This window comes from Aedes aegypti, chromosome 2, assembly GCF_002204515.2.
Source record: "Aedes aegypti strain LVP_AGWG chromosome 2, AaegL5.0 Primary Assembly, whole genome shotgun sequence".
Taxonomy (NCBI): Eukaryota; Metazoa; Arthropoda; class Insecta; order Diptera; family Culicidae; genus Aedes; species Aedes aegypti.
Genome location: NC_035108.1, coordinates 106,840,815 through 106,859,687, shown reverse-complemented (window position 1 = coordinate 106,859,687; position 18,873 = coordinate 106,840,815). Strand labels below are relative to the sequence as shown.

At 38.3% G+C, this 18,873-nt stretch overlaps 1 protein-coding gene across 6 annotated transcripts in view; it reads right to left on the bottom strand.

Annotated features, from left to right (window-relative positions):
* The window catches only part of LOC5569428 (myosin light chain kinase 2, skeletal/cardiac muscle), a 132,024-nt gene extending 113,788 nt beyond the window's left edge, over nucleotides 1-18,236 (bottom strand). The window contains exons 1-2 of one of the 6 annotated variants that reach the window (XM_021841870.1): nucleotides 17,747-18,236; nucleotides 6,568-6,965 (exon numbers count right to left, since the gene is read on the bottom strand). In XM_021841870.1, the coding sequence (XP_021697562.1) occupies nucleotides 6,568-6,601 (34 nt within the window). In that variant the 5' untranslated portion in view covers nucleotides 6,602-6,965; nucleotides 17,747-18,236. The remainder of the gene's footprint in view (nucleotides 1-6,567; nucleotides 6,966-17,746) is intronic. The other 5 variants (XM_021841869.1, XM_021841871.1, XM_021841874.1 and 2 more) reach the window with 5 other exon arrangements.
* Nucleotides 18,237-18,873: the final 637 nt, after the last annotated feature.

The following is an 18,873-nucleotide window of genomic DNA, read 5'->3' as shown; positions in this document are numbered from 1 at the left end:
CTGGTTGGCGGAACTGAGCGCGACAGGGCCCGCCTAGGAAGCAGTGTTACGATAGACGGGGATACCTTCGAGGTGGTGGACGAGTTCGTCTACCTCGGATCCTTGTTGACGGCTGACAACAACGTTAGTCGGGAAATACGAAGGCGCATCATCAGCGGAAGTCGTGCCTACTATGGGCTCCAGAAGAAACTGCGGTCAAGAAAGATTCACCCCCGCACCAAATGCACGATGTACAAAACGCTCATAAGACCGGTAGTCCTCTATGGGCATGAGGCGTGGACTATGCTCGAGGAGGACTTGCAAGCTCTTGGGGTTTTCGAACGCCGAGTGCTAAGGACGATCTTCGGCGGCGTGCAGGAGAACGGCGTGTGGCGGCGAAGGATGAACCACGAGCTCGCTCAACTCTACGGCGAACCCAGTATCGTGAAGGTAGCTAAAGCTGGAAGGATACGCTGGGCAGGGCATGTTGCAAGAATGCCGGACAACAACCCTGTAAAGATGGTGTTCGCCACGAATCCGGTCGGAACAAGAAGGCGTGGGGCGCAGCGAGCTAGGTGGATTGACCAGGTACACCAGGACCTGGAGAGCGTGGGTCACAGTCGAGGATGGAGAGAAGCGGCCATGAACCGAGGGAATTGGCGAAATATTGTTGGCGAGGCTTTATCAAGATAATTGATGTAAAGCCAAATAAGTAAGTAAGTAACACGTCGAAAACATGTTAAAAAGGTGATTCATTTTAAAACAGTTTTAGAAGACAGGTTGCAATCATCATTCACAGGCGTATAAAACATCAACCTTTTTCGTCATTTGAAACCAAAGTTTTTGAAATTTTCGGTCTTTTTGTTGAAACACATCTTGGTAAATATTCTCTCATAGCTGCCCATTTGCCTTGTCAATACACTAACCAAGTAACAATATTGATGTACCATGATGCTTTTATTCGACACAAATCAAGAGCTGTCAGGCAATAGAGCATTAACGCTACATTACAAATGTATCAATGCACTAATATTACTTTATGAAATGCTCTATTGCTTTATTGAAGTTATTACATTATAAGAACCTGTATAAGGGCCCTTTTCCACTTTTGAACTAAATACTTTAATGATAGACTTACGCTGCTTTATATAAGCACTGATATAATGCTCCATAGTTACTTGGGTGAGCAGCAAGTGAGCTTGGTTCAAACTGACTTGCGGAAATTGACGCGCAACAAGGTATCACGGGAGACTGTGTTATTTTCCCTATCTTTTGTCTCGCTCTAACAATTTTCATCAAAACTTTGCAGAAGCAAATCTCAAGTTTTAGTGAACCGAAGAAGCTGAAAATTTTATAAGCTGTGCACTACACATGTAGAATTATATGATAAATTTTTCATATCAATATATAGAGTGGTACTTGAGATTTGCATCTTCAAATGGAAAGGGTTATTATAATGACGTCCCGTGCGGCCATAAGTCAAATTTTTTTGTCATTGGTGACTGTAGCGATTGAGAGTGGTACTATAGAAGGTATCAAGTAGGAGGGCATATAGTTCCAGTAACAATGAAAAACTAAGCAAGAGGCCGGAAGAGACGAATGATACGTCAGTCTTGTAAAGTGTTACGAGCGATGAGGTTGTGCTGGTATTGCTCCTGGTGCAATTTGGCTGCTGTATCATTAGAATGGCTTGTGCCGATTCCTTCCTCCGGACACTACATTTAGAAGAAGTTTTCTTGTTACTTCGGCTTTGAGGAAAAAGTTCGTACTGCTCCAATTAAAGTTATACACGTCAAAAAATACTAGAAATGGATGAAATGCACAAAGAAAATACTAAAAATATCATGGAAAGGGATTTTAACTGAATTTTTAAAGGTTATGTTATTGTTATTATGTATGTTATTATATTATGTTATGTTATTGAAAAAATACTCCAGCTACAGTAACAAATCTGAGCTCTTTCTCCTTATTTTCAACCTAAGGGGTGGTCCATTAATTACGTAAGACAATTTTCGGGGTTTTTCAACCCCCCCTCCCCCCATGGTAAGATTTTTTGTATGAAAATCAAAAATAAATTGTATGGCGCGTAAGAAATCTCAGAACCCCCCCCCCCCTCCCCCCATAAACCCTTACGTTATTAATGGACAACCCCTAAGGCCTTCCGTGAAAAAATGGGTCAAAATTTTTCCGTAACCGCTGTGCAGTATATTTTCTAAAATAGTTTATTTTTCAGTTTTTTTTTCTATTCTGGCCATAATAAATTCATGTTTCTTGGTTGCATCATAGTATAGGAATCTACGACTGTTAGAGAGGAGTGGAGGAACGAGAAGTTTAGAGTGAGGAATGAGTGGTAAGGAATTAGGAGTGAAGAAAATGAATGAGGAGTAGAGTGTCCATCCCGGGACAAAAAATCCCGGGATTTGACAAATTTCGGGATTTTAGTTCTGGCATCCCGGGAATCCCGGGATTCCCGCAATGTACGTAGAGTTTGATGAAAACCGCTAAATTTCAATAAAAAAAACATTGACATTTTTCCTCACTATCAAGCCTTATTTGATAAAATTTACAGGCATTATTAAAAAGAGAATAAACTATTTCCATGAAAAGCCCGATTTACCAAGTAAGAAACACATATTTTTATTTGTCTTTTTGCAATGTTTTAATGCTTTTATTTTTAATATTAGTCTTTTTTATAAGCCTATGCTGAGATAGCAAATTTGAAATTAACTTTTAGCCTGATCTATAGTACTTTCAATGATCTTTAATCGTTTTTTTTGTTCTAAAGTTTTTAAAATTATGACTTATGTTTTTATGTTTTTATGCGAATTAAAAAAAACATTGCAAACCTGTAATTAGTCAAGCTAAGTTTTGATTTTTGTTAGGCTACTTCATGAGAATAAGAAAGCCTTTACTAAATTGTGATTTGCTGTAATTAACATCTAAGGGATGAGGAGTGAGGAATGAGGAATGAGGAATGAGAAGTGAAGAATAAGAGATGAGGAATGATGAATGATGAGTGAGGAATAAAAAACAGTAATGAGGAGTGATGAGTGAGGAATAACAAATGAGGAATGAGGAGTAGGGACTGGAAAATGAGGAATGAAAATTGAGAAGTGAAAAGTGAGGAGTGAAGAATGAGGATTGAGGAAGGAGAAGTACATTATGAGTAATGAGAAACGAGGAATGAGGAGTGAGAATTGAGGAATGACAAATGAGATGTAAGGATTGAGGAATGAGGAATGAGGAGTGCGAAGTGTGGAACGAAGAAAGAGCAGTGAGGAATAGGGAATGAGAAGCGATAAATAAGGAATGAGGAGTGAGGGGTGAGGAGTGAAGAACAAGGAATTAAGAGTGAGGAATGAGGTGTGAAGAATGAGTAGTAAGGAATTAGGAGTGAAGAAGATAATTAAGGAGTGATGAGTAAGGAATGAGCAATGAGGAGTAAGGAATCAGAAGTGAGACGAAAGAAATGAGAGATGAGGAATGAGAATTGAGGATTCAGGAATGAGAATTGAAGATTCAGGAATGAGGAGTGAGGAATGAGGAGTGAGTAATGAGGAGTGAGAAGTGTGGAATGAAGATTTAGCAGTGAGAAGTGAGGAACAAGGAATGAGGAGTGAATGAGAGGAATGAGGAACGAGAAGTGGTTCTCTAGCTCTATATCGACGGAATACACAGTAAGGGAGAGTTTTTTGTATGTTATCTTAAGTATGAAAGAACTCAAGAACAACATGAAATGAATGAAAGATAATATGAATTTATGTTTTCATTGAAAGATAAAAGAACAAACAATCGCACAATTATAAGAGTAGATCAGGAGGAGAATGTATGGATAAAAAGGGGTACTATAGAAGATATCAAATAAGCAGCAGGGCACATAGTTCCAGTAACAATGAAAAACCATTTTATTTGATGATTGGCTTTGAAATAGGAAAACAAATTATTACTAACTAATTGCGAAAAAGCTCAAAAACTTGCTATGCACTTTGATAGCACGCATAATTTTAATTTAGGACTCACTAGTCCAATTGAAAATCAAGTTACTCAGGATTTCGAAAACATTCTCAATCAAGAGATCGTTTTTAGAAAATTCCTGGGAGACTGATTTGGAAGAAGTGAGAACTATCATTAAAAAAATGATAATAAAATATGAAAGCCCCTAACGATGACGCAAATTGTACCAATTTTAAAACCCAACGAAAATCCTGCAGAAGAAGCTATTGTCCAGCAAGTTTGCTTTCTTTCATCAGTAAACTTTTTGAAAAGGTCATTTTGAACACAATTATGTGGACCAATGAAAATTCAATTTTTGCCATGGACATTCGACCACTCATCAACTTTTACGTGTAACAAATTTGATCCGTTCCAACAAATCTGTCCAACTAACTAACTAAGAAAAAGCATTCAACAGTGTTTGGCATGAAGGCTTAATCGTAAAATTAAAAAGAACTTTGATTTTCCAGCATACATTATTAAAATAATCCAAAGTTATCTATCAAATCGTACACTTCAGATTAAATATCAGAACTCGGAAGTCTAAAAGACTTCCTGTAAGAGCTGGTGCTCCTCAAGGCAGCATTTTGGAACCAATATTGTACAATATTTTCACATCTGACTCCCCTGAGTTACCTCAGGGATGTCAAAAATCTTCGTTTGCGGATAACACAGGTCTTTCCGCCAAAGGACGAAGCCTGCGTGTCATCAGAAGTAGAGTGCAAAAAAGTTTGGATATTTTTTCTTTATACTTGCAAAAATGGTAGATTTCTCCTTATGCTCAAAACTCAAACTCAAAACTCAACTAATAAGATTTCCACATAAACCAAATCTCTTAATTTGAAACCTTCAACACATGTTGTTACGATGAAAAAGTCCCAATAAACTGGTCAGATGAAGTTAAGTGCCAAATAAAAAATTTAACTTTCAAAAATTACATTGAGGGCATTCAAACCAAATGTTCTTCTTCTTCTTCTTTTCTGGCGTTACGTCCCCACTGGGACAGAGCCTGCTTCTCAGCTTAGTGTTCTTTTTGAGCACTTCCACAGTTATTAACTGAGAGCTTACTATGCCAATGACCATTTTCGCATGCGTATTTCGTGTGGCAGGTACGAAGATACTCTATGCCCTGGGAAGTCGAGAAAATTTCCAACCCGAAAAGATCCTCGACCGGTGGGACTCGAACCCACGACCCTCAGCTTGGTCTTGCTGAATAGCTGCGCGTTTACCGCTACGGCTATCTGGGCCCCTAAACCAAATGTAACAAATATATAAAATGTCTGTATTCCCTTATTAACAGTGAAGGTTTCGATTGTGTTAAGAAAAAGCTTTTGTGTCGATTTGACTGTATGATCAGAACCGGCGCAGTTCGTCTATCGCATGTTTAAGATTTGAGTTATTCAGTCGCCTCTCCACATCTCGATATCGAAGGGACCGTCGAGATAGGGAGAGATTGAGACAAAGAACATTTTTTTGATGAATACTAGATTTAAAAATACTAAGTTGCCAAGAAAGTAATACACAAACAGACGTCATTTTGCGCTACTAGGTTGTTTTGAATCCCAAAACTTAGGTCTAGTAACCTTCGATAGGGTGTCTGATCCAGTCATAGTGTGTGTACCAATAATAGTGGTAGTGCCGTTTCAAGCTTGTTATAGCCAATTTTTATTTTTATGTGTATTTTTCTAACATGGACATTGTCAAAATTATATGAATGTGTGAAAAAAATCTTGTGAAATAGTAAGGAAATAGTAGAAAACAATTGAAATCCTTAACTTTTTTGCTCCTTTGCACCAGTTATAGTGGGGCGTTTCTATAATAGTGAGTCTCAATGGGAAATCAATGTAAACCACTATTATAGGAACAAAAGTTAGCAAATACCACTATTACTGGAACGTGTTCCAGTAATGGAGGAAATGTTTTTTTGATAGATTTAATGATTTTATCATTCTAAGATTATTTTTTACGTGAAATATAATAAAAAAGCTTTCGAATGACGTATTCAAATATAAAAAACCAGTTTCCGTTATTTTTTGGCGATTTTTTTATTCCTCAATCCGTTACTATTGCCACTATCACTGGTACAGACGCCCTATTGGTCATATCGACATACGGAGAGAAAAATTAGAACAAAAAATCATCAGAAACACATTGAGATATGGAGATATCGAGATAAGGCGAATATCGAGATATGGAGAGCGACAATGTATGCAGGCTGAAGGGGTTTATGAAATAATCGACATAGGGAAAGATATCGAGATGTGGAAAGTTGACTGTACCATTTTTGGTTAAGTCTACAGAAACGACCAACCATTCAAACATTTGCAATCGAAACGACTCAGCTAACTCGATGCCATCTCTGAACGAGAATAAACCTCTATGTACACTCCCGTACGTCAAACCCGTCAGATTCGTCTCCGTGTCCAATTAGGCAATCGCTCGGCTCCTTTCGGCTCAATTTCCCTCTCTAATTACGGACTGCCGCCATGGAGAAATGTAATTCGCTACACCTCATCCAACCCACTAACCGGCCGTAGAAGCGCAATCAATGAAATCATTTCACACCAATTAAATCCGTCGAAAGTGTGCTCTTACCTTGGGTGGGATAGTTTTCGTCGACTTTGAACATCTTGAACCTTCCGGGATTGTTTACTCTGCTCTCTGTTTAGCTCCGGACGCGTTCTTTCTTCTCTCTGTGACCTCACGTCACGGCACTTGAAATTCTCTTCCCCAGCTGCCACACACAAACCAAGCGAAGAGCTAAAACATCTAAGGTCACTTTTCACTTTTCAACACCAAACGCCGATCGTGTTCCGCCCAGGGCAGACCAGAAGAAATCTTCGTCGCCACTGAAGTCCTATTTTCTCATTTTGAACAATTTTCCTTTCTTCTGCTGGCCGTTGTTGACCATTCGGAGGTGTCGTAAATTTTGTCGACTTTTATTGTCTTTTGCTGAACACAACTGTTGGCTGCTCACATCTATCGGTGGATATCTACGTTGTAACGTTCGCACGGTGCTCCTCAGGGCGTTGTTATCAGGATAAGTCTTCACCAAATGTGTGCTCATCAGTCGATTTCTTATTTTAATTGCACTGCCGTTATACGCATGAAAGTTACTTTTTGTGCATTTTGACTTTTTGTCATCAAACAGTTTATTTTTACGTATAGTTTTAGAAAACACACACCGAAAATTAACTTTGTTCGGAAACTCAATGAAAAGCAAGCCAAGTCAATTTGTCCCATTGTTGAATTTCCACGCATAACTGTCCCACTACTGTATTTCTACGCATAACTGTCACACTATACAATTCGCAGCGCTGATCTAGAACAAAATATTCAGTACGCAGTTTTTAATTAGCTGTTGTTTGGGAAAATCGTTTTGAATATCTTTTTACGTTGGCTTTACATCATATGTGGAACACAACCTGTTTTATGTGTTTGTATTATCGGGAGGCATGCGGGGAGGTATCATTTATGCGAGCCTGACGTCAAATTTGATTGAAATTTTCAATATCAAAATATTATGTCCCATCCGTTTTTCAATTAATTTCAGTTGAATTTTCAGGATCGATCACAAAATTCTTCTAGTTTTTGGAACCGCGGTCATCGATTAGAAATTTACCGTTATTTTGGATTCATCACGAAAACTACTGAGGTAATCCCACTTGAAGAATCCATAACCACTTTAATTTAGAGTCCATGGCTTGCGACAAATCAACTTCATGATTTAGCAAACCAAGTCTAAATAAAAATAGTTCAACCGTTTTTGGATGACTTGGCCACATGCTGGGTTGTTCCGAATATCGGTTCACTGGTGGAAGTGGTAATTATATTGGCGAATCTGAAACCTGGCTTGCGACATATCAATTTTCATGAATTTGCAAATCAAGTCTAGAGGTGGTTCAAAGGTATTTAAATGACTTGACCACTTGTCGGATAGTTCCGAGTTCTCGGTTCCCTGGGGGAAATGGCCACTAAATTGTCGGCTCTGAAATCTAGCTGGCAATATCAAAGTTCATAAATTCCCAAATCAAAGCTAGAGAACGGTATTTCAAACGTTTATGGCTGACTTGATAACATGTCAGGTTGTTTTGAAAACCCTGTTCTCCAAAAGGAAGCGGCCATAATATTGGCGGTTCTGAGATCTATCTTGCAACATATCAAACTTCATGAATTTGCAAATCAAGTCAAAAGAAGAATTGTTTAGAAGATTTTGAATGACCTGGTCACAAAGTGGCTTATTCCGGATAACTGGTTGTTCGGTGCAAGTATGGCAAATATGTTGGCGGTTCTAAAACTTATTTGCGATGTATAAACTCTCTAACTTACTCATCCATTTTTTTCTTTCACTAACTGATACATTTTCTCATTATCACACATACTGAAAACCTTGCTTTCCATCCCAAACTATTTTTTTTTTCACTTCCCCACACGTGGCTCCGTTTGGCACATGTCACTTGAGCCTTCATTAGGTGCCTTAACATAGACTTGAGAATATACGTCTCCTACATTCGGTACGATCTATACGTAAGAACGGTCATCTACAGCAGTATGCTTAGCACATAATTGGTCACTACCAGCAGTGGGAATGTTATACGTAGAAATTCACCAAAAACCCCGTTTTTTCTAGGCATAACAGTTCCACTTTGAAATTCTCAGCTAAATTTACTTTACTCCCATAATACAAACTCTTGACTCAAATGAACACGCTATTCTTTATACTATTGTACAGATTTTAATTTAATTTACTACACACATGGTCAATACGAGGCCTAAATGTGTTAAAATCTTTAAATGCGTTTTTCTCGATTGCATATTTTGGAACATGGGACAATTATGCGTATAATGGCAAAATTACAAAAAAAAAACGTAGGGCCATTTTGACGTTGCACTTTTTTGATGGCAAAACTCCACGAATTATTCAGTGATATTTACACAATTTTGCATTTACCATTATTATCAGCAAATCATATCATCATATCATAAGTTGAAAAACTTATGGTATATATATATTTCATATATTACTAATTTTTTAATGGCTCAAGCGCCAAGCAGCATTACGAAGCAATTATCATCATATAGTTAAAATATTTTATGTACAGTCAGTGACATAAGTTAGTAACCAAATGCTATTTTTTGAAACAAAATGCCCAAGTTTGGGGTGCTGTATCTCAGCTTCTGGTAGTCCGAATTGGCTGAAATTTGGATGACGAACTACAAATAACTTGAAATTTTGCCTGTAAGAGAATTGTTACATTACAGTCATTTAACATAGAGTTTCAGAGGGTTGTTCAAAGACAAAAGTAAGTAACCTAGAGACATTGTAGTTTAATTCTTAAATGGTAAGTTGTGGGTTGTAGGTCTGTTCCATAAAGTTGTTCAATTTCAGAAGTCACACAAATTTGCAGAACACACCAACTTTCCACGACTTACCGTTTTAGAATTAAATTAAAAAGTCTTCAAGCATTAAATTTCTTATACTGAAAACCAAACGGCGACACTGTTTTTTGAATCTAACTCATTCAGCGTGCTACGTTCAGTTTCGATTTTCCAACACATACTCGTGGAAAAATTTTAGTTCAGAAGTGTCAAATTAATTGAAAACGTAAATTACTTGAAATTAAGAAACGTTATCGGAATCCGTGGTACTTTGCTTTAGGATTACGTTTTCACCGCTACTGGAAGAGTCCCATCTGATGTCATTTCAGTTTTATTGCCGTTTTATTAATGAGTTCCAACGATCCTTACATCAAATTGATTTCAAATATACTCTGTTCAACAATTAATGTAACAGTAATTTAAGACCCCTGTACGACGTGTTGATCACAGTAGAAACCAGATTACCCAGCAAAAGTATGAAAATAGGTTGTTAGTGATAACGAATCAGAAAATCTTGTAACACAATGTGAACTTTGCCCGACCAGACATTACATCAGAATGCCTTGTTTACACGTTTATACGCTGAATATTTAGTCAAAAATAATGCACTTGAATGGCTTGGGTCATTTCATTATTATTGAGTGAGGGATTTATTTTGTAAATCGAGTGGATTCATGTGCCTCGCTTGTAGTCACTATCGATCAAAGTAAGCATGCATATTTCAGATGTCACCCGTCGACTCCCGCATAGTAAACCTGTCACATAGAGTGACATCTGTCGATAAACTCGAAAGACAGAGCCGAGTCGAGCAAAAATTTTGATCGACAGTGACTCCAGTCGAGTCGTTTTCGGTCGACTTGACTTATGAAATATGGCCCTCAATTTACAGCGTGAATTTATGTAAACCGAGCAGTTTTGCTTGCAATATTCCTTGGATTTCGTTTACAATGTTTGATATAAAAGCTCTCTTTGTACAGTTTACCACTGAATAATACATTACAAATGGCTTTACACGATTGTAGCTAAAGTTAAGTGCAAATTTAAGATTTTTTGGTGTGCATTTTTTTAAGCACGGACGAGGAATCCACACAGAGGAAAATAGGGCAATCAATCATCGTATTTTGGACCCTCTAAGAAAATGATTTTGAGTGTTTGTCTCAATTTATTAATTGCACAGAGTAACCCATTCAACGAACATGCCAAAATGTAGTGAAAAACTCCGTGTATGAACAAAAAGCTCACATTATTATGTTTAATTCAATATTTTGGACCCCCCAATACATTTTAGACACTTGAATTTTATATTTTGGACCCCCGGCATTTACATTGAATAGCGGTGGTGAAGAAATCGCTTATAAGTTGTATTCAACGGCACCAAGTTGATTCTATAGTCGATTTAAAGGCTTGGCTAACAGGTCTAATTGGAACTATATCGCAATGGATCATTAAAATAACCAAAACGGCCGCTATGGAAAGCATAGATAGCGCACCTGTAACCTTGTGTGTTTGACAGAACAGCAGTGCTGCCACAATGTTAAATCACATATACAGTGGCGCCTTTGTTTTGATGCGGTGAGCACTGACAAAAACTATCTTCAATGATCCATTAAGAGCTGCTATAAATCAATGCACGAGTTCACTATTTGACGTTTTAGCGGTGCCGTGTTATTTACGTGACCATGGAAATTAGGCCCCGCTCAAACGTCAGTGGCATTTTAGGGGCCTCACAAATCTCGACAAATTAATTTATAGTTGAACTTTTACGAATACTTAGAATCAATGCAATATTACATACTTTTTGGAATCGCATAGCTTAATTTGAAAGATTCACTTTTAATAAAAAAAAATCATGCCAAGTAACTTAAATAAAATTACTAAAAATAACATTAGAACATTCAGAATGGGATTTTGTTGATTTCACGAGAAACAAGAACTCTAAGAAAGATTCAAAAACGATTTGGATAGAGAAATAGAGTGCCATCCTTTTGCATAAATTCCTAATATTCGCTGACGTGACTTTTCTAACTGTAACGTAAGCTTTCTCAACAAAGTTTAAGACTAGAAAGCAATTTATATAACTACTGATCAAGTAAAAGGATTTCCATTATTTAAATAGTTATTTAGAAAGTGACTCTATCGATCACGCTGTCGGGCTGGTAGTGTTTGAGTGCCTTGAATATAGGAACGTAGAAGACATCTTAATACAAGAGACCAGACAGGAACCAAAAAGAGACCGAAAATGGAAAAACAGGGAACAGAAAAAAAAACAAAACGTAATCTAAAAGGATTCAAAATATAAGAGTTCGATTCTTCTTCATGGAATCAGGCCAGTATGTACTTTTTAATAATTTTCTTTAGGATTTTTGTGAGAACTTAGGTATTTTCCCAAAGATTCAGAGATTAATCCGAAGATTTCTTAATTATAAATCTTCGAGCTGTTTAGTAGAATACCTATAACTAGATGAAAAAACCAAATTTAGTACTATACCATTTAATTCCACTAAAGTTTGTATCCTTTGACAGATACGCGTATTTCGACCTCAACTGTAAGGCCGTCATCAGTGTCGTGTACTAGAGTCTCGAGTCGAAGTCGAGTCTAGTACACGACACTGAAGACGGCCTTACAGTTGAGGACAAAATACGCGTAGCTGTCAATAGATACAAACTCTAGTGGAATTAAATGGTATAGTACTAAATTCGATTTTCTCATCTATTTCCGAAGATTTCTCCAAGAGTAGTGAATATTTCCCGTGGAATTCCTACAAGAATCTTGTTTCGGATAACAATAAAAACTACATAAGAGATTCCATCAACAATTTCTCCAAAGATTCTTTTAGATATTTTACAAAAAAAGTCCTTAGTCCTCCAGGATTTTATCCGGTGATTCTTCCATCGATTCCCTTACTATATCCTTCAAGATAAATGTTTAGAACATCTGCAAAAATTTATGTAAGATTTCCTGTAGAATCCGGTTGAAGGATTAGTGAAACATATCTGAATGAACTGCTAGTATAGTCTTTGGAAAAAAATCGGGGTAGTCCCTGAGGCAACTGGAGATAGCACTCCAACGATAAGTGGTCAAGGGTTTCTCGGAGCAAATTCTGGAGCAAATCCTCTAAGAGTACCCTGCACTATGTTTTATTTTGTCGATTTTTATGCGCTTTTTGAATAGCGTTCAAACCGTTTACTTTAGCGATATAGTTTGTTTGGGAAGTTTCTTGGTATACTAAAGTGCATCTTTTGATGCAAAAAGTTTTCAAGGGGTACATCAGGCCCCTATAACTGGCTTCGGTGCAAAATGGCGCAGACAACTCTTAAAAATCAAGAAAGTACCATATCTCCCATTTCGGCAGTCGATAAAAACTTTTGTCTATAAGCGTCTTTTCATGGGTTTTTATTATTAAACAAATAAGCCTTATTAAAACGAATTCGACCGATAATTCCTTTAATTTAAGAGATAGAGAGATGCGACGTTCAGCAAAAACACGCATTTTAATATATCTAACAACTTTGTAAAAGACATGAAAAATGTAAAAAATCATGTAAAAAAAATCAAATTTTTCAGCAAAATCTACACAAAATTGTATGAAAAAACTCGTCTACAATCATTTTTGTTCATAACTTTGGTGTTCACATGGTTCCATAGCTGATTCAGTATTCGAAGACAGACCAGGTAGGACACCGAATACAATTTTCTATCCAAGTTATGCAGTCATGCTGCGTATGTTAAACTGCTAAAGGGCTTACACGAACCGCGTGATGTTCCCGTCTTTTTGTGGAAAGTAAATAGTGAACAACTGACTATACTGCCCCCTCTACATTCGCATGACAAGCCTATTCCCATTCATAATCCCTGAGTCGAATTCGGATCGTCCAACGGATGTATGGATCAGAAGTCATCTAGAAATACAGAGCAATTCGTTGTATGGATCATGGATTCACTCAGATATAATTTTGCTAATACCCAAAACAGAACTGAAAAGTGCTTCTTTCAAGCACCAATAATAGTGCTGAAAAGTAGCACTTTTCAGCCCTGATTTTTTTGATGAGAAAAGTAGGCCGTTAGGACGTTCATTCTGTCAATAATTAAGCTGATATGCAACGGAATTCTAAAAAACGGAGTTTTGAGTACCTTGTACCTTTTAAATCCGCTTTTATTGCTTATCTTTAACAGATACACGTATTTCGACTACCACTTGTAGCTTCTTCAGTGTTTGTTACTCGTATACACTGGTGGATACACTGGTAGTGGATTCGAGTAACTGACACTGAAGAAGTGGTAGTCAAAACTCGCGTATGAGCCTATGCATGCTATAAAATGTCTGACTTTTACTGTGCGCCCTGTTTTCAAGTTGCCCGTGAGAGAAAGTGAGGAAGCACCAACACACGGCGCACAGTAAAAGTCTTGAGATCAAAAGAATTTATGGCACCTACAAAGGCTCATGTCAAAGATATGCAATTTGAGCGTAATTAATAGGTACAAGGTACTCAAATCTATTTTTTTGATTATCTATTGAGATTCTGCTCAGAAGGTTCGAATACAATTGAAAGAGAAACATTAAACATTAAACATTAAAACATTAAAAATATCGAGTCTATTCTAAGGTATTAAAGAAATTTTCAGGGAAAAGAGCCCCCTTTCGACAATGGCCCCTGGCCCTTACATTTGTAAATCCGGCCCTGCCTATAACATAGTGTTGTATACCAATATATTGCTAATTTCAGGGCTTGAGGATGGTGCCTAAAAGCATTTGAAAATGTCTTAGGCTGCTAGTTGGTACTGAAATGCCGTTTAACAGCCCATTTACCGCTTACAACAGTGCTCACTGGTTATCTGGGACCTCATTTCAAGTTCATAAAAATTTTGAACCACGAAAATCTAGTACTGTGTTCATTTGTGACCAACATGTGATTCGTTGTGCTTGCAAGATTATTTTTTCAACATGTCAATTGGATCGTATTGTGATTGATTTATTGTGATTGTTTTAGATATTTGTTGATGCATTTGAGTAAAATTTGTTGGCAGAATGTTAAGAATGGGCTTTGACGTAGTCCTTGAAGGACACTTGTATGACATTTTTTGAAGGATTTGGTGATCTTATGGCTACCGCTTCTGGCTTTGGGTTCAATCCTAGCCCCGTACTTTTCCTCGTACATTGTAGTTGTATCTTTCACTTGCTTCTATCTTTTATTCTTAATACATCACAGTTGATCTATTCGTTCATAGCACTTGCTAGAACCAGCGACGGACAAAAATACCGCTTCCCTACGCTTCCATTCTTCCGTCATTTTAGCACGCCTTTCCTTACGTCCTATAAATAGGCAGTCTGCTAACCAAAACAGCAAGCCTTTCTGCCATAAAAAATAACCACCCCTAACCCTTTCCGCATGAACTGGCGTAGATGGAGGGGTAAGTTCGGTCTACTGTGGGTCAGTTTTAAAATGCATCATCAATACCTCCTCCTTCCCCTTTTTGGTCTGCATTCTGACGTGGAAGGCGCCATTGTTGCCTAAAAATAGAAAACCACCAGCACTGAGGGTGTCTGTTAGTCCCATGCAGTTATCTGGTTGATTCCTTGTGTAAGTGCAGCTGATCCGGCGATACTGGAGTAGCAACCACAAGCGGTCAATCAAACCCAAGCTCAAGTCCTTGAAGGACCTTTGTAGAGTAATTCGGGAGGGAAGATTCAAATATGACGTCCATCGTTTTTGTTATGCTTACCTAATACAGAACCACCTTCCTCACATGATGTACATCATTTTTAAATGTTTCCTGAGAGCATGAAAGAATTATACTCCTAATTTTATGGATATTGCTGATTTTTTAGGCTTCCATCTTTTCGTTGCATATCATATTTAGTAATCTAAACCAGATTGACGCTTCCCCAACGGTCAAGAGTTTTTTGATCACAACCTTGTGACAGCTGCAGAGTGAAATACGAAAAACTTTGAATGCATACCTCAGGCATTTACAGGCACCTCTAGAGTTCAAAATTTTACCAAAAACTTTCATGCGTTTGTTTTTATTCTTACGGTTGTTACAGAAAATCCCTCGAAAATACAGTCACAAATACGTATGCCACTGGTAAGTTTTGCCAGAAACAGCAATTGGGTGAATCCTTGATATATATATATTTCACAAATTTCGAATTTGTTTATGAATATCTATATGACCTAAACAATTTCTTAATTTGAAAAAATTGATACACTTTTTCACCTTTAATTATGCTTCAAATAAATCAAACAGCAATGAATCAATAAATTTGAATGAACATACTCAGGAAATCTTCTGGGTGTTCCTTCTGAAGCTTCCAGTAACTTATCTATAAAACTTTCAACTACTTCAACTACTTTCAACTTGGATACTTTGTTCACAATTTTTGCATAAAGATATCGTTCTTCTTCTTCTTTCTGGCGTTACGTCCCCACTGGGACAGTGCCTGCTTCTCAGCTTAGTGTTCTTATGAGCACTTCCACAGTTATTTACTGAGAGCTTACTATGCCAATGACCATTTTTGCATGCGTATATCGTGTGGCAGGTACGAAGATACTCTATGCCCTGGGAAGTCGAGAAAATTTCCAACCCGAAAAGGGCCCATTCACAAATTTCATAACGCTCTAAGGGGTGGGTGGGTGTCCCTGAGATGTTACAGCTCATACAAAATTTGTAGAATATTCGTACAAAAAGCGTTACGAGGGGGTGGGTGAGTGTCGAAAATGACCATTTTTGGCGTTATGAAATTTATGAATAAACCCAAAGATTCTCGACTGGTGGAATTCGAACCCACGACCCTCAGCTTGGTCTTGCTGAATAGCTGCGCGTTTACCGTCACGGCTATCTGGGCCCCTAAAGATATCGTGTGATAACCAAATTTGCATTCTATGTTCAGAAACGGCGAAAAAAATCCACCCAAAACGACCTCAACAGATCCTGAATTGGAAATCTGTTACTTTCATTAAGATCTTGCTTTAAAGCTGCAAGTTTGCACTCTAGAACAGTCGCAAATGTCCACTGAAAATAATACCATGTTCGTACCAAAGACAAATTAAAGACCCCCATGTTCCTTGCAGTTGCCACAAATTTTATGGCTCATAAGGTAATCTAGAATGCCGTGAAAAGTGTACTGCGATCTGTCAAACTTGGGTACCTTTTGCACTACCGAGGGACCAAATGCAGTACTAGAAGTGGTACACAATCTGAGCCCGAGTGGGACGGACCTGTTCGTACTGTGTACAACAAGTTTACTTTTCAGATGGTGCATGTACTCAGTACATGGAGTATCTTTCGTCTCACTCTAACAATAATCATCAAAACATTGTGGAAGCAAATCTCGAGTTTTAGTGAACCGATGAAGCTGAAAATTTATCGGGTTGTGCACTACATATATAGAATCATAGTGATACATTTTCGCATCGATATATGGAGTGGTTCTTGGAATTTGCTTCTTGAAATGGATAGGGTGATTATGATGACGTTCCGTGCGGCCTTAACCTAAGCATGCTAATGTAGCTGCTGTTCGTGTTACCAACATCTAGTTTGCCACGAACTGAAAGCGTGAGTACCGGGCATCACAGTGTCAAATTAATTATGAAAACCAAAACAACGACATAGTATTGAACAAACAATGAAAAAACATAATTTAAGGTAATAATAATTGAAATCAGTTTTGTGACAACAGCGCCACTAGCGTTCTACTACTAATATTTCTATTGTACATGGTGTCTCTGCTTTTTGAGTTCAGAGTTGAACTGAACAAAGTTCCCACGCATTATTCATACCTGGGAGGGAGAAACCAATACAAAATTTCTGTCCGTCATAGTGAGCCGGGATTCCGCTGTCACGAACTGTCACTGTGAGCCCAGATCTCAAACATTGGACTAACATGGAAAAAGCGCGTAACTGATTGAAACACAATTTTGCATTTCATCAAAAGTGACAAAAATTGAATGAAAATCAATTCATGCACATAATGCAAGTAATGTCACGTGAGCATCTTTCAACTGATTGAATATGAAGCATTGAAAAACGCATCGTTTTACTTTTTCCAATGAAAATTAATATTTAGTGCATAGAAAACTGTGGCCCTTTTTCCATGTTTGTCAGGAAAGATCGAAAGTACACAACAAAAGAAATCAGCCTTGAACCAAGCTTCGATAACACATTTCATTATAATAACGGTAAATGGGGCGCTGTGCGAATATCACTGTTTTCTTGGGTTTTATGAATTCACGGAAACGGAATAATTTCAAAACAGACCTTACGATTTTTTCTTGAAACTTTTCCCAGACATGCAGTTAAATCATAGAAATCGACTAGTAAGCATAGATTTGATGGAGATTTTATCCTGATAATAACGATCACCGTAGTTTGTCTACTGTGCAATCGAAAACTCACTCACTACACTACCGTTTTGCATCCACGGATGATCTTCAAATTTGCCCACTCATCCAATGTGCACTGACACAATTTTCTGTATTCGATGGTCACAGTTTGGCTTCCTGAATCGGATCACTTTCACTGATCTCTCACATCACACTATACTGATCACCACTAGTCGTCGTCTTCTTGGTTAGACGTTTGAGCACGCACTATGATAGCCACCGAAATTTGATCCACAAATCCCTGAATCCGTGATTAATTGGGTTGATCTTGAGCGCACACGTTCACCGAAGCGAGGAAATTTGTCGCCAACGATCAAAATCACGGGTCAGCGATCACCGCGTCTGGTCCAATCTTGAGACTTGAGATTCACAACTCGTGCAAAACTTAAAACCGCGTCGTGAAATTGCGTCTGTCGTGATTAACGTGCGAATGGCAAATAGCGAGAGTGCTTCACAGGCTGAAGAAAGTACGGGCGCAGATTTTCCCCGGATTTATTTTTGAGCAGAAATTTCCACTTCGCTCCGAGCCGAGGATCGGTTATTCTCTGGTGCTCACGCTTTCTACTTAGGCATTCGCACATATGGGCGCGGTGACGACGCGATCTCTTCACAGGACGATGATAATGATCGTGATGATGATTTACTAAGCAACTGACCGAGGCCTACTAATCCCACGAAAAATTGTTGTAGGATTTGTGTTTTGTCTTGTTTATTCGGTATGTGAGCCGCCGCGCTTGCTTTGGTTGGGTTCTGAATCGATGGAGACTGGTGCAAACCGAGAGAGACCCTTCCCCCGACGAGAACGCGGACACCGTCGAATGATCCAAAAACGTTACGCTGCGCGCCAATGATTGTCAGCCAAAAACGGCTACACGGGGCTTGCTAAGACCCGATACGGTCATGCCGTCTTGCCCATAGAAGGAACTGGCCCAAGGCCCAAGCGAACAACAACTGTTTACGGCCGAATGACGTCTGCGCTGGAGAGTGTAAGAAGCACTTACAGTCCTGCTGAGTGTCGATGAAACAGAGTTGGCCTTCGCTGGAATGTGTCACGAACTGTGAATACAGGGCTGGTAGCAGGTCTCTTTTAAGATTTAGTGACTTGGTCTTTATTTCAATGCAAGTCTCTAGAAAGTCTTT